Below are 15894 nucleotides of genomic sequence, written 5' to 3' on the forward strand. Positions count from 1 at the left end.
CCCCAAAGCATGATGTTGCCACCCCCATGCTTCACAGTAGGTATGGTGTTCTTTGGATGCAACTCAGCATTCTCTCTCCTCCAAACACGACGAGTTGTGTTTCTACCAAACAGTTCTATTTTGGTTTCATCTGACCATATGACATTCTCCCAATCCTCTTCTGGATCATCCAAATGCTCTCTAGCAAACTTCAGACGGGCCGGACATGTACTGGCTTAAGCAGGGGGACACGTCTGGCACTGCAGGATCTGAGTCCCTGGCGGCGTAGTGTGTTACTGATGGTAGCCTTTGTTACGTTGGTCCCAGCTCTCTGCGGGTCATTCACTAGGTCCCCACCGTGTGGTCCTGGGATTTTTGCTCACCGTTCTTGTGATCATTTTGACCCCACGGGGTGAGATCTTGCATGGAGCCCCAGATTGAGGGAGATTATCGGTGGTCTTGTATGTCTTCCATTTTATAATTATTGCTCCCACAGTTGATTTCTTCACACCAAGCTGCTTGCCTATTGCAGATTCAGTCTTCCCAGCCTGGTGCAGGTCTACAATTTTGTTTCTGGTGTCCTTCGACAGCTCTTTAGTCTTCACCATAGTGGAGTTTGGAGTGTGACTGTTTGAGGTTGTGGACAGGTGTCTTTTATACCGATAACAAGTTCAAACAGGTGCCATTGATACAGGTAATGAGTGCAGGACAGAGGAGCCTCTTAAAGAAGAAGGTACAGGTCTGTGAGAGCCAGAAATCTTGCTTGTTTATAGGTGACCAAATACTTATTTTCCACCATAATTTGCAAATAAATTCTTTCCAAATCAGCCAATGTGATTGTCTGGATTTGTTTTCTCATTTTGTCTCTCATAGTTGAGGTCTACCTATGATGCCAATTACAGGCCTCTCTCATCTTTTTAAGTGGGAGAACTTGCACAATTGGTGGCTGACTAAATACTTTTTTGCCCCACTGTACATTTTATACATATCTACTTTTTCATATTTCTAAATATATGTGTTGTGCGTATATCTTTTGTCTGCTGGGCTTTGCAGTCCTCCTTAACTCAAAAATGTTTGTTCAGCGATGCTCTCATCCCCTCCCGTCGAGCTGTGAAGATCTTGTACCTAGGCCTTGAATATGTGAGGGAGTAAGAGATAACGAGAGACAAGCAAGCTTCAAGTTCCTGCCTTCTTTCTATATTTCAGCCAATCAAGATGTGCTTTTTAGACTATGACTACATTTACATAATAGTGAGGTATACTCTATTGTTCTCTGTGTATAAAAGGTTAAACACCGCCCTGCAATAAACAGAGATGAGGACCTGGTTTTACTGGACAGTTGTCAGTGTGATCATTCTCCGGCGTGCACGTGCCATTCATTTCTCAAAATTAGGAACAGCAGCAGAAATCCTACCCTGAACCCGATTGTGGTTCTCAGGACCATTTTACCATAAGAGAGACCAGCCAGTGCTACAAAACACCTTCCCCCTGTCTTTTAAACAAAGAGTGACATTAAGCAAAAAAATATCTGTGTGGCAAAGTAAATGTGCGGGGCAGGTGCTATAAAGCACCTCCCCTTGTTGGATGTGACAATGACTGTATGCTCAAAAATACTAGGCTGCTACTATAATGCACCTCCCCCTACAATGGTGACAATGCTGTGCACTCAAAACATGTAACATACATATGATGGCATAATAAATATTTTTCTTCAATCCAAATAGACAATACTGTGATACTCCAATCAGTGAACAATAAACAATAAAGTGTTTGTGCTTATAAAGAATATATGACCAGGAAGGTCAAAATTGTGATTGTCAAATGTAATCCAAAGAAACTTCTTGTGCTCCAATATACCGTGGGTGATGAAAACAATCAGTACCTCCACATGTGCTCCCCCATTTTCACTGCACTCACCACAATGTTTGACCCGTTTCCAGTGGGTCCAGCACCCTTTTGTAATGCTCTCCACTACACTATGTAAAGGACTCTGCGTACCCGTGTCCCTCCATTCTTAGAGGTAACTATCCTCCATCATACGGACCATAAGTAGATATATCAAAGAGAAGGAAGCTTCCCTACTGTAAAACCAACTTCCACGTTGAACCTTTTGAGAGGTGCCTTCGGGAAGGACATGGTTAATGGCACTCCGATCTACACACCGCACTAATCAATGCACAACAGGACTTGTAGTTTATTCCCAAATCGCTGTGTATGAATGATGCAGCGGTGTGGGGAGATTTTAGAATATGACAGCGGTTGTGAGGGAGAACCCCCGTCCACTGTCTCAAGGGGGTGGGTTGGAGTGCTGAAAATGTTACATGTTACACCCTAAATGCAGGTGTAACATGTAATGTGAACTCATACTTTAAATTAAAAATGTAAATGAGGACAGCCATCTTCAAGGTCCATGCGGATAAATTGTGGTCATCTATTTTAGCATAGGAGAACCCACCTCAGGTATATTTAGCCCCTTGCCTACCGGGCACTTATACCCCCTTCTTTACCAGGCCAATTTTCAGCTTTCAACGCTGTCGCACTTTGATTGACAATTGCACGGTCATGCAAGATTGTACCTATATGAAATTTTTAAAAAAAATTTCTCACAAATAGAGCTTTCTTTTGGTGGTATTTAATCGCCGCTGGGCGCTTTACTTTTTGCGCTATAAACAAAAAAATTGCAAAAAATTTGAAAAAAAAAAGTTTCTTTGTTTCTATTATAACATTTTTCAAACAGGTAATTTTTCACCTTCGCTGATGTGCGTTGATGAGGCAGCACTGATGGGCACTAATAGGCGGCACTGATAAGTGGCACTCATAGGTGGCACTGACTGGCACAACCGCAGGGCACTGACTGACAGCACTGCTGGGCTGCACTGATGGGCACAGGTGGGTGGAACTGCTGGGTGGCACTGCTGGGTGCACTGCTGGGCACAGGTAGGTGGCACTTCTGGGCACAGGTAGGTGGCACTGCTGGGTGACACAGGTGGGCGCAATGCTGGGCACAGGTGGGCGGAACTGGTGGGTGGCACTGCTGGGCACCGATCATCAGTGCCCTGATGATCGGTGCCCTGACGATCGGCGCCCTGATGATCGGCGCTCTGACAACTGACAGCGTGAGGAAAGTGCAGCCGAGAACCAGCAATAGCATTTCCCGGTGATCAGCGTGTCTTTGGACACGGCTGATCACGTGGTAAAAGGACCTTTTACCACATCACGTGATCATCTGTGTCCGTAGGACACAGCGATCACGGAGATCGCCGGGTGTGTGCCCCCGGGGGCGCGCAGGAGAGCGCGTTCTGGGAGGACGTCATATGACACCCTCCCAGAACTGGCCGGCCACAGTGTAGCCGTCATTTGGCTATCTGCGGTTGGCAAGTAGTTAAAATCCAGCACAGAAAAAAATAAAAAGAACTGGTCATTTCTACCTTTGCCTAACGGATATGCCTCCACCATTTAAAACACCATTGAACCATCAATAGTTGCATGCTGGAAATATATATCATTAGTTGGCTGATAAAAACTAAAGATAAAATTAACATCTGCAGTTTGGTATTGAATATAACAAGTATTTTAGAACTAGAATTATAAATAAAAATTGATCTACGTGACCCTAGATGCGATAATGGTTGTAGTTGAATCATATACAGTAGCCAGGTATTGACCCAGTACATAGAATTGCACAACTCTAGCACTGATAACAGAGTATGTTTAACCTCTTCAAACCCAGGTCAATTCTGACATTTTTCACATACTTGTAAAAAACTGCATTTTTGCTATAAAAGTACTTAGAACCCCCAAACATTATATATTTTCAGAAAGCAAAGGCCCAGGAGTATAAAATGAAGGTTGTTCCAATTTTCTATGCCACACAATGGTTTATCCATCGCACATTTTCCAGAAAGAATACACTTGGAGTTTAGTGCACAGAAACACAAAATAGTACCCATTTTTTGGCAAAATATATATTTTATGCCGAGTTAATAGATGCATGGCATGCGCATGCCTCTGGAATGGTACAATGAATTATCCATAGGAGACACTTTAAAACACTTTGCAGGTTACCAGTTTAGCGGTAAACAGAAGGTCCAATGCTAGAATTATTGCTCTCCCTCTGGTGATACATCACATGGGTGATGTAATCATCGTTTACATTTGTGCGCAATGCTTATGTGTAAATGCGCATTTGCACATGAACACAGGGGACAGGGACGTTTAAAATAACATTTTTTTTTACATTGTCCCTTTAATTTTTTTTTTTATCACCTTCATTGCCATCACAAGGGATAAATAACACTCACACACACAGTATATTCACAGGTACACTTTACTGAGACATTTTGGGTCTAATAGCCCTCCAATCTCACCTCTGCCTTCAAAAGCATCTGATCAAACTAAAATTGGTATGATCAGATGCTTTACAAGGCGGTAATGGCTTGTAAACAACAAACCCAAGTGACGAAATCCTAATCACTTCCAGTTTTTGACGCTACAGAGTTGAGATGAGTATGGATATACCTGCTGTTCCTCTGTAGCCCTATCTAGGGCAGAGAACACCCAGGCTTCTTGATCATACAGGAATGGCGGCAGGAGGATGGCCCCTTCCACTCCCTGTAGAGGTGATCGGGCAGCTGTAGACTCTGCACTCATATTACTTCTACATGAAACCCTATCGCTGGCTGAAAATTTTTAAACCAGGATCATGGATTCCAGGATCACCGTTTCCCTGAATCTCCTCAGCAGGGAAAAAGCAAGAATTTATATATATATATATATATATATATATATATATATATATATATATATATATATATATTTTATTTTTTTTATTTTTTTTTGTATTCCCCTTCAATTAATACTGTAGGGTCTTGCAACTTGTCTAGTTTTCCTTTCATTAATATTGCAAGGTCTTACAACTTGTTTAGTTATTATTCTAGTTTTTCCTTGTGATTATTATATTGACAACCGCACTGTTTTGTGAAACATTTGCCACTGTAACATATCCAATTGCTATTTAATTGATATTTTATAATTCCTACAACCACACGGTAAACATTATTAACATTATTACTACGATCTTTTTCAATTTGCAAATGATTGCTCTTTGTTCTATGATCCAGTACAAGGATGCGATGCTTGGTCTTCGTTAAAATGGTGCTCGTTCATTTGTGCCTGAAGACTATTTAAGATGTACATTGTGATGGCGTCAGCAGGAGGCGGGTCCCTTTGAGAACGTGCATGTGCACGAAACGCGTCAAGGGGAGCCTACGTGCTGCCGTCACACTGCCGAGTCCATACGATGGTCAAGCGGTCATATTTTTAAGTGTATTTACATTGTTTTTAGTGCTCCACGTGGATACTTTGGATTTTAATGGAATAAAAAATACACTATATGCTACGGTTTCTGGGCTCTGGTTCTTGAGCTCGTTTGTTTAGGAATCGTTATATCCGGATTGATTGTTGATTTATGTATGCGAGCAGAGGAATCCATCCTATAGGAATCCCCTACAAAGCCTAGTCGCATTGGGAGGTTGGCTGTTTATCCATTTCCTGCAATGGAAAGGTTACATCCCTTGAAGGGACCTCTGTACAGAGCCTATTTGTTCCTAACTTCTGGTGAGTGCATAGCGGTGGAGGATTGTCACAGATGCACCCATCACAGATGTCACCTCATTTTGCTAGTCACCATTGATTTTTATAACACTGATGGACACTGCACTTTGTGGACTTTATTTATATGTGTTATCTGATTTTAGTTTCTTTACACTAGTGTACACAGACATTATTTATATTATTTTTATTGTTTTTTATTATTTATTTACACTCAAGCGCTGCACCTTTTGTATATGAAAACAAGAAAGCTGACAGTGGTTCTAGCCCTTCCCACTCTAGCCAAAATATAAAAAACCGTTGACTGTAGATACACGTTAAGGAAAAAATAAAACATATAGAAATGGGAAACACCTACCAGAGAGTTTTTCTGGATTTCTTGAAAATACCAGTTCAATTTTTCCATAGTCCGGAAATCTATTATCTATATAAAAGAAAAAAATATGTTTTAGTTGGGAAAAAAAGAAGCAACAACATGAATGTTCTAAATACTACAAGCCTAGAATGAGGAATCCTAGGACGATATATGATGCATCAGTTATGTGGAATTTTGCTTTGGAACCATGTCGAAATCCACCACAAAAGAACGAGTTCATATCTTTCTTCACAGTTTGGTCTTCAGGATCAGAGCAATTTTTCACTGATAAAACTATTTATCAGCTATCAGTTAGATGGATTTGAACCTTGTCAAGGTTGGGAGGCTTTCATGTTGTAACCTAGGCGGCAATGCTGCATTAGACACAAACTGACAGTGATCTACCCAGTGAGTTAAGGGCAAGCTAGATTGACCATCTGCTGAACAACAGTACCTGAAAACACTAACTACTTGATAAAGTGAGGGCTGGGTTGTGTGCACTACCTCAAAGCAGTCTATGTAAACCAGAAATAAATGTGCCAAAACACTGATTTTGGAAGAATGGACTGAAGTTGGACTTCCAAACATAATTTGAGGACAAAGACTTTGCAGACAGTATATCTTTATGGTCACATGCTGGTTGCTACAGTATATGCAGAAGAAACCCTTTGTTATAGAGGTGGGATTAAAGAACAATGATTAAAAAACAGAGATTATGGGGTTGATGCTCCAGGATTATTGAAATGATAGTAAAGGATTATAAATGCCACAATCTTCTGGCTCATGATAATTGTAGGGTTTTAGGAGGCATCTTCATTATCTGTAAATGTATGTGATCTGTTAATGTTGTATTCCAGTAAGTGAGAAATGGAAATGGGTCTCTGCCTGTACTGTTCAACAAAAGGGGCTTCAAAACACAGTGCTAAAAGATCTTCCTGAAGCCCTGTATTGGCTGTCATTATGGTAAATTGCAAGTGATTGCAAATACAAAGCCTCGGCGCTCACAAGTAATACATACATTTCACAACACAATAATGCACAAGAAATATAAACACAACTTTACATGGGTGGCTACATATCATATTAGATACCACTGTATTGTACAATCACAAGTTTAGTCAAAGACAAACCAAAGTGCAGGTTATACAAACCAGAGGGCTAAATAAGTGAAGATAATGAAAATGTGTTTGAATGATTTATATGTGATATGAACAAAAATCTACCAGATAGTCCAAGAACTGCTTAAGAGGAAAAAACAATTGCGACTTACCTGCAAATCCCAAATCTTGAAGTACAGTACAAGACACAGGCAAAGTATTCACAGACCATGGGTTATAGACTTGTACCTTCAGATAATTGAACACTGGCAAAAATATTAAGGACATGCCCCCTGGGCACCTCCCCTTTAACCCTACTCCACTAGAGAATCCTCAGTGTTGTAGCAAGCAATGTGTAGTAACAAAGAAATGAAAGAGAGAGTGGTCTGTGTCCTGTATTGCACTTCAAGATAAGGAATTTACTAGTCAAACTCCTTAACGCAATTGAACAGTACATGACACAAAGTATTCATAGACATTGGAACATCCCCAAGTAATAAATGAAAAGGTGGTCAACATTAGGCAAGTAGAATTGTGCCAACAGACCCAACAACAAGGGTCAACAGGCCCAACTTCAGAGTGCCGCTAATAGTTTTAGCGAAACACAGCTGAGCTACATAGGCCTGATACCAAAATTCTCAGAAAACCCACCAATCTTATGGAAAATGAGGATAAAAGTGCAGGAGGAGATTTTCCCTTGAGGGAGTAAACTCTAGCGATCATATTTCTTATCCATTTTGTGAGTGTGGACTTGAAGCAGGGTGTACTGTGTGAGGTCCTGAGACCAGGACGAACAGTGAACATGTTGCTCTGACCTAAAGCTGTCCCTTGGAGGTAGACTCTAATGGCATTGACCATGTCCTGGCAATGAAAAGAAATTTCCTTTGGATGCTTTTGAGCAGGGCATAAGGATGATAGGACTATGTCTTCATCAAGGTAGAAGATTGATACCACCTTCAGAAAGAAGAGATGGTCTGGGGTGTAAGAAGACCTTGTCTGTGAGAAGCATGAGGAATGGTTCCTTACAGGAAAGGGCAGCCAACTCAGAGACATGCCTGATTGATGTGACAGCAATCAAAATGTTTACTTTGCAGGAGAGGTCATTATAGTTACACAGTTAGTGGGTGAGAGTGACGTGATGAAGAGGGCCTCTCTTACACCTCCAGCTCAGGGCCCTTGATAGAATGGACAGATGGCATGAGAGTGTGGAGTGGTACGAGTGCCTAATGGTCTTCGCCAGCAGCTGAAATGAGCAGGACATTCAAGCGGTAACAGAAGTAGGCCGACAATAGACCACGGCAGGATAGGTTGGCTGAGCTCTAGCAGATGACTGCCTGAACAGCAGGCAGGAATGAGCGAGCACTGGCTGGCAGCAGACAGCTGTGAGCAGGAACTGACTGGAAAGCAGACAGTTATAGGGCTGGCACTGGCTGGTAAGCAAAAAGGTGTAGACAGGAACTGGTTGGCAGCAGGTATGTCCTCTGGGTGGACTACTAGAAGCAGATGGAGGAGCAATGGAATCAGGCAAGCTTGATCGGTAGCGGATAATAAGATAGAGTACAGATTACAGGAGCTACTTTTGGGCAACAAGCTTCAGGCCAGATGTGAACCTAGCCTAACTTCTATCTTGCTCAGCCTAACAACAACCCTTAACAAATGCAAACAGAGCAAAACTGCACACACCTTGTTTTGGTGACAACTGCCATTTTCTTCAGCACTTTAAATCTATAATAAAATGGAACTGGTTTACTATAAGACTCTAGTTACACCCGCTTTTTTGGTGTATTGCAGCTGTTCAGCTTACTGCTTCTTTAATGCAGTTTGCAGGAAACAGCGGAATACATAGGAACGATAATAAAATGAACAATTGTAAAACATGCAACAGATGCATAAGACACTGCCAATGCATTCCGAGATGTAAACCCACGGAGTTTATCAGGGTGTTCAAGAAACAGCTGCAAAATAGGCATGGCTAATTTTAATAACAGGTGTGGTTTTCCAAGAAAATCACCACACAAACGTTTCAATTCCCACAGAAAGATTTCCTCAAGCAGAAAATACTTGTAATAGCCAACATTTCTAAAAGTACAGGACTTATCAAATCCTCTTCATTGGATAATTGCTCCAGGCTCCACCAACATCACCATGCAAAGTCACATTTCCTACATGTAGACAGAGAGCTCTGAAGTGAATCTTTTTCAGTCTCCTGCTCAGTGCTCAGAATTAGTGCTATACAATTGCATTGTCCGCTGCATGCTGCTGTCGTGAGGCTGGCGCGGTTTTAACAACTAGGTCCTAGGATACAGTCAAGAGAAAATGTAGGCAAGTTCCTTTATCAGTGTCCATGGGAGAAAAATACATTTCAATCATTGGTGTCAGTGGGATAAACTAAAGTCTCAATCATTGTTGAATAAAAAAAGCTCTAACTATTGATTTCAGTAGGATAAAATTATTACAAAATCCCTAGCAGGTAAAGCAGTATGCATCAAAAGCAGCCACAAATGACAGGTTTTGTGCCCTGCCTAATAACCAAGTTACATTGGTGTAGGTTGGGAGGATCCAGAGTCCTAAAAAACTGCTTAGAGCTAGCTCTATCCTGACATCAGGATGACAGCAGAGAAGGGATTTATGGATTTATTCCAGCATGCTGAGCAGGTGACACTGTGCGCAATGTTTTATCAGTATCACAGATGTCCAGATGAGGCCAGAAGGATACTAAAATTGCACATCACAAAAGGTATTTGCATCATTTTACATGCCGTTTTACCTCTTACGTACATTTTCTTATATATAGGCTGCCTAGCATTTTTCAGGTTGATTAGAATTGTGCTTTGAAGCACTGCTCATTATTCTCCAAAATATAGGGCAATTATATTATTTTATATACATAAAATGTAAATATAAGGCAATTATGTTACACACTGGTAAACCACTCACCATTATTTGCATGATCCAAGTCTTCTTTCCCAAAATATAGTCTCTGGCCATGAACAGCTCCTGTATGGAATTGCAGCCTGAAAATGATATCCTGGTTTTCAGTGTAATATGATTTATGGTAACATTTGATCTGCAAAAGAAGGGCAACATAAAACATAAGTGGAATGTGTCACACTGCTAGAGGTCTTGTTTTAGTTGGCATGTAGCGTGGACAGTGTTTTTTTTTGCTTGTTTGTTGTTACACTTTGGGCGCAAGACAACTTTATCTTTGTGAAGGTTTTTAGAATGGTACCTTACAAGAGACAGCTGTTAATTCAGAGATATGTCGGACAGACCTGATAGCCACAAAGAAGGCCACCTTGCAGGGAACATCATCCAAAGAGTGTTACCTGGTGAGTTCAAAGAATGCTTTCTGCAGGGCATAGAGAACCAAGTTGAGATCCCAAGGAAGCACAGGGTGCTCTATATGTTATCTAATCCAAGAAACACTTTGATACGATATTACATTTTTCTGGAATTGGATTTTTTGGCTTTTAGCAAAGTGGTAATGACAGTCAGAAATACCTCTGTCTCTCAAAACCTGGGTTTCATTCTGTCAAAGCCAGTGACTGAGAAGAAGGATGGAACATAGCGTCCTGAGACATACAATATGGCCTGTTGCAAGAGGCCAAAGATTGTCGCCTAGAAGTTTGAGCATGTTTGTGTACCAGGTTCTTCTGGGCCAGTTTGGTACAATGAGAATCACCAGTTTCTTCTCTTGTTTTATTTTGTGGAGCAGTCCAGGCAGAACCTGCAATGGAGAACAGGGATATATGAACTGGAACTGGAGACCAATGAATTAGCAGAACATCCGATGACAGTGCTAGAACATCCTCGGTACTGGCTACACACAGGGTTAACTTTTTTGAATCTGGAAGCGAGGATATCCACTATTTGGAATTCCCCTTTTAAGGTACTAAAGATGTTGGAATGGGGGGGGGGGGGGGGTTCCCTTAGTCCAATGAAAATTGAGATAACCCACCTTCCAATTGTCCACTACTGGGATTTGAAAGCAGAGAGGGCTGTAATGTGTTTCTTCACCAATAAGATGACCAGACTTTTTTTGGTTAAGGCTACCGAACGTCTGGTACTCCACAGGTGGCTTACATAGGCCACAGTTGTCTGCTCACTCCCTGATCGGGTGACTTTATATTGGTGTGTAGGAGGTTCAGTGATTCAGGACTAGATTTTTCTCTCTAACCTGCAGGATGTTGATGGGGAGCTTGAATTCCCTAGGTGACCATGTTCTCTGAACTGTGAGAAATTGGATCAGCCTTTGAGGCAAGAAGTTGTTGTTATCACCTTCTATGGTTATGGTAGAAATTATTTACTTATTGTCAAGGCTGGATTGAAAATCCACTAAACTGGAAAGTTTCTTGGTTGGCTAGAGAAAAGCATAGCGAGGTTGAGAGAAGGTGCACACTTGTTCCAGGCCAACAAGATGTTGCATTGGAGAGGTCTTGAACAAAACTGAGTGAAGGGGACTGCCTCAATTAAGTAAGTATGTGGCCCAGAACTCTCAGAGAATCTTATTGAGGAATGTATCTATCTGGAAGAAATACTTTTTGGCTTGGGCTGTGTCCAGAATCAGTACTCTAAGAGAAGGTTGTAGAGCAAACTTTTGGAAGTTGATAAACCAACCAAAATCCAGAAGCACACGAACAGTCCGTTGGATATTTGCAGATAGAGGAAGGGGAGAGGAGTACTCTGTTACCTGAATGCACAGAGTTCTTAAGCAGGCAAGAAGGGGTGCAAGTACTTTTGTGAATACTCTAGGTGCATAGGAAAGGCCAAACGGCAGTGTGCCAAATTAGAAGTGTTTGTCTCCTGTCGAAAAGTGCAAGAAGTGCTGGTGAGGCAGAATAAGGGAATAAGGCAGAAAGCATCTTAGATGTCTACTGATTCTAAGTATTCCTCCTGTCTCAGGGAGGCAATAACTGACCTCGCAGATTCCATGCAAAACCTTATGTGAAGGTACTCCTTTAGGGATTTAAGGTCAAGAATAGGACAATTACCCCCACTGGTTTTTGACACCATGAGTAGGTTTGAATTCTTTCAACCTGTCCTACAGAGGAAACTAAATGACCAGTCCCTGGGACAAGAGATGGTTCAGAGCGATCTGCAAATTATGAGGGGGTAAAGTTTTAAAATCAATTTTGTACCCCTGTGAATACATTGACTGAACTCACATGTCTTAGACATCTGTGACTCAAAGAAAAGTAAATTGTAGCACACGTCCCCCACTCTTGGGTATGAGGGTATTACTTCATTGTGAAGAGGGTTTAGGGGTGCACCAGGTAAGTTTTGTGTTCCAAGCACAGAACACAAAGCCTGTAAGATAAGCGCCACTGAAAACCATATATGGGGCTACCTTCCTCCTACTGAGCACCAATGATGGGGCATTTATTTCTGCTACTCATCTCTGATGTCTTGGAATTTTTTCTCCTAATGACCACCAGTAAGGGGCATTCATTACTTCCAATGCTCCATGATGCAGGGACTTTTATACCCCCACTGGTCAATGAAGATGGGGCATTTTTTTTACTTTTAATGGACAGAGTTTTGGTCTTTAAACTGTCAAGAGTGAACTGGCCCTTTGCTTGAAAAGTTTGGGGAAAGACATACGTATATACACACCTTTCTAAATCAATAGATGCCACAAATATCTATTTATCATTCATTAGATTAATTATATCCAGATGTGTCCTATAACGAAGTTCATTTTTTACACAATTGTAGTTCACTGTATAACTGAAAATTACACCTGGCTTTTTAATCCCAGTTTATTTGAAAAGCAGTCATAACAACTCTCTTGTATAGACTTTGACTGTGTTATTTCGACTTTTCTGGATGTGATTCATCAACAATAATCGCAAGTTTAAAGAATATGCTGCTGAACTGAAGTTCAACCTGAAACCTACTGACAGAAACTCTGATACCGCTAAGCAAGATATTTATTATAGTGTCACAGACTGACAAAGAACAGTTCCCTGTTACTTGGGGTCATTAACATTTTTCAAATGTATAGAGGTGAAAAAATACTCCTTTATAGTTTTCTTAGAAAAACTTTCTCAGTTGGCTTTGAATAGTTTTCTGAATGTCTACTATCAAAGCACCTTTTTGGTTCCATTAGGCTTTTTTACGGCAAGAGTTACATTCACTTTATCAAACTTTCTATATAAACTTTAAAGTGATAGTAAACCGCGAAAGACAAAATTCTAAAAAATCTTCTCCCTGCAAGTTAAGAGCATAATGTGCTAGTATGCAAAGACTTATCTGAAAGCAAAGCCTTCTAGCGGAGTGCTGTCACAGCTCTCTGAGGCTTCCATCTTCACCCTGCCTGTCTACCGTGTTTGCGAGCTGAAACCATCCGATTGGTGGAGTCACAACGTCGTCACTCCCGCGCATGCGCGAATGGAGTTTCAGCCATGACACAGCTCTTTCAATGGATGGCATGTCGTTCATTGAGAGCACAGTGCTCATGCGTTGATGATGTCACCGGCGTTTCTACAGTAAATATCTGCTAAATGGTGCATGTTTACGAGATATTTACAGTACCTACAGGTAGGTAAAAGGTGCAATATAGACAGGTATTTTCCTCACAGTAGATGTTTAACCAATTCAATACCGAAAATTTTGCAAAAAAAAAAAACACGTTTTTGTTTCTGTTATAAAAGTTTGCAAATAAATAATTGTTCTTCATAAATTTAGGCCGAGATGTATTCTACTACATGTCTTTGGTGAAAATAACCCAAATTAGGATGTATTTTTTAGTTTGTCTGAAAGTTATAGAGTTCACAAACTATGGTATAGATCTGAATATTGATCAATCCTGAAGTACTGACAGCCAATCTAATTTCTTGAGGTCCAAGAATGTCAGAATAGTACAGATATCCCCCAAATGACCCCTTTTTGCAAAGTAGGCAGTCCGACGTACTTCATAAGAGGCATGGCGAGTTTTTTGAAGTTGTATTTTTTTTGTCATAATTTTTCGGAAAATGAAAAAATAAAAAAAATTATTTTCCGTATTTTTTTTTTACATATTGTCACCAGTGCAGTCCAGCGTTATCATATAACTGGCATGGCGGTGATCAGGGACACTGACTGGTGACAGTGTGAAAAAAAAAATATATATATATATTTTATTTTTTTATTTTACATTTTTTATTACTTTTTGTTTCTTTTTTTAAGATTTTTTTTTCCTATTTCACTATGTCCAAAGTAGTACAATGTTACCATAGTAACATTGTACTACTTTGGGGAAGTGATCAGTATTTTTTTTTTTTACACATTTCGCTTATAGCAAAGAATTACTTTGCTATAAGCAAGCATTTACCTGAATGACATCGATTTGTTCAGGGTTTTTTTTTTTTTGTGCTTAGCTGTGATTTGGCCACAGCTAATCACATGACATGTGCATGTGATTAGCTGTGACCATTCACAGCTAGGCAGTAGTATACAATGGATGGCATGAATGAAGCCATCCATTGTATACAACTGTCATTTGACCTGCTGTGATTGGTCACAGCAGGTCACATGGTACCGGCAACGGGGGCCGTTACTCAGATCTGTCATCGGCCGTGTCGGAGGTACATGGCCGGTGACAGATCGCGCTGCTGCGCGGCTCTGCATATGGCGTCCTCCCGGAAAGGTAATGCATTTTTGCGGATGCCATTTGGCCATAGGCCGGGCGTCAAATGGTTAAGCATATGCCACTTCTTACCAAGTTTATGAAAGCTGTAGCACTTGTCACCATCCCAACCCATGAAGCTGAGAAACTACTGATAATGTTAACTGGTAACAGAGAATTTACTATACAATCGCTAGTGATTTGACTTTAACATAACACTAACCGTCCCTAGAAGGGCTGAACCAGATGTACACTTCCAGTGACACCAGGGAATAACAATCATACACTGCACTGTATCAAGTGCGGTTCCGGTGAGTGGGCATTTCTTACATTCCGTATTGAGGAACATCCACTGATCGGGAATAACTGAGGACTATTGATTTAAGCGCTGCACTATTTCTTTGATATTATTTATTGAGGTTTTACTGGTTGCCTTGAGTGTACAGCTGCTGCACTGATTAGCGCTCACTTTTTCACCCTGTTTACCTATTTGTATAATATAATATAACTTTGAATGCAGTTGCTATAATTGCTACAGGGTAATAGTGCTGACAGAGGCTAAACAGAGAGACTAATGGAACAAACTGAGAAAAATACAGTAAAAAAGTAGAGAAAACAACAGAGAACAGGAGGATTGACCGGGTGAAGAGGGCTGAAATGTTCAGTAAGTGAGGGCACAGCTGAATTAGGAATGCATTACAGTAAATAGCAATTTGGGATTTACAGAGGTAAAATTAACGTTTTCATAGCCAGTATAATCTTAGATACTTTAAACCTGAGAAACCTAAGAAGAAGAAAAAAAACACACAAGAAAAAAAAAATACCCCTGCAGTTCAGCCCCACCCCACTGCAAGGGATACATGCTTATTAACGCATATCCAAAACACAAAATGTAATATACTGCAGCTTACCAGCTCTTACATGTGTTGGCTGCATTAGTTTTGTTTTTCCAGCCATTATTTCCTTTATTTTTACCTGGTGGTCCTGCAAATAACACTTCCCAGCCTTGGGTGGCTATGCTTACAATATATTAAAGTAAGGATTTTTTGGAAAAAATTGGATCATGCTTTATTGGGGGTTTTTTTTGGTCTTCCTTTGGATCAACCGTGCGAAAAGAATTGTGTACATGGAGGTTTTCGATGTTTTTTTCTATTGGTTGAACAGACTGGACTTGTGTCTTTTTTCTCAGGCTCCATTCACATCTGGACAGTTTGTATCGTGGGCAGAATCGCGCTATAAATCACACT

General features: G+C 40.7%; 1 protein-coding gene across 1 annotated transcript in view; it reads right to left on the reverse strand.

Annotated features, from left to right (window-relative positions):
* Positions 1-15894, reverse strand: part of TNS3 (tensin 3) — a 325962-nt gene that overhangs the window by 179381 nt on the left and 130687 nt on the right. Inside the window, exons 10-11 of the mRNA XM_089669481.1 lie at positions 9979-10108; positions 5948-6013 (exon numbers count right to left, since the gene is read on the reverse strand). Coding sequence (XP_089525607.1) covers positions 5948-6013; positions 9979-10108 — 196 coding nt within the window. The remainder of the gene's footprint in view (positions 1-5947; positions 6014-9978; positions 10109-15894) is intronic.

This window comes from Staurois parvus, unplaced genomic scaffold, assembly GCF_062004578.1.
Source record: "Staurois parvus isolate SC_StPar_1 unplaced genomic scaffold, SC_StPar_1.0 ptg000077l, whole genome shotgun sequence".
NCBI lineage: Eukaryota > Metazoa > Chordata > Amphibia > Anura > Ranidae > Staurois > Staurois parvus.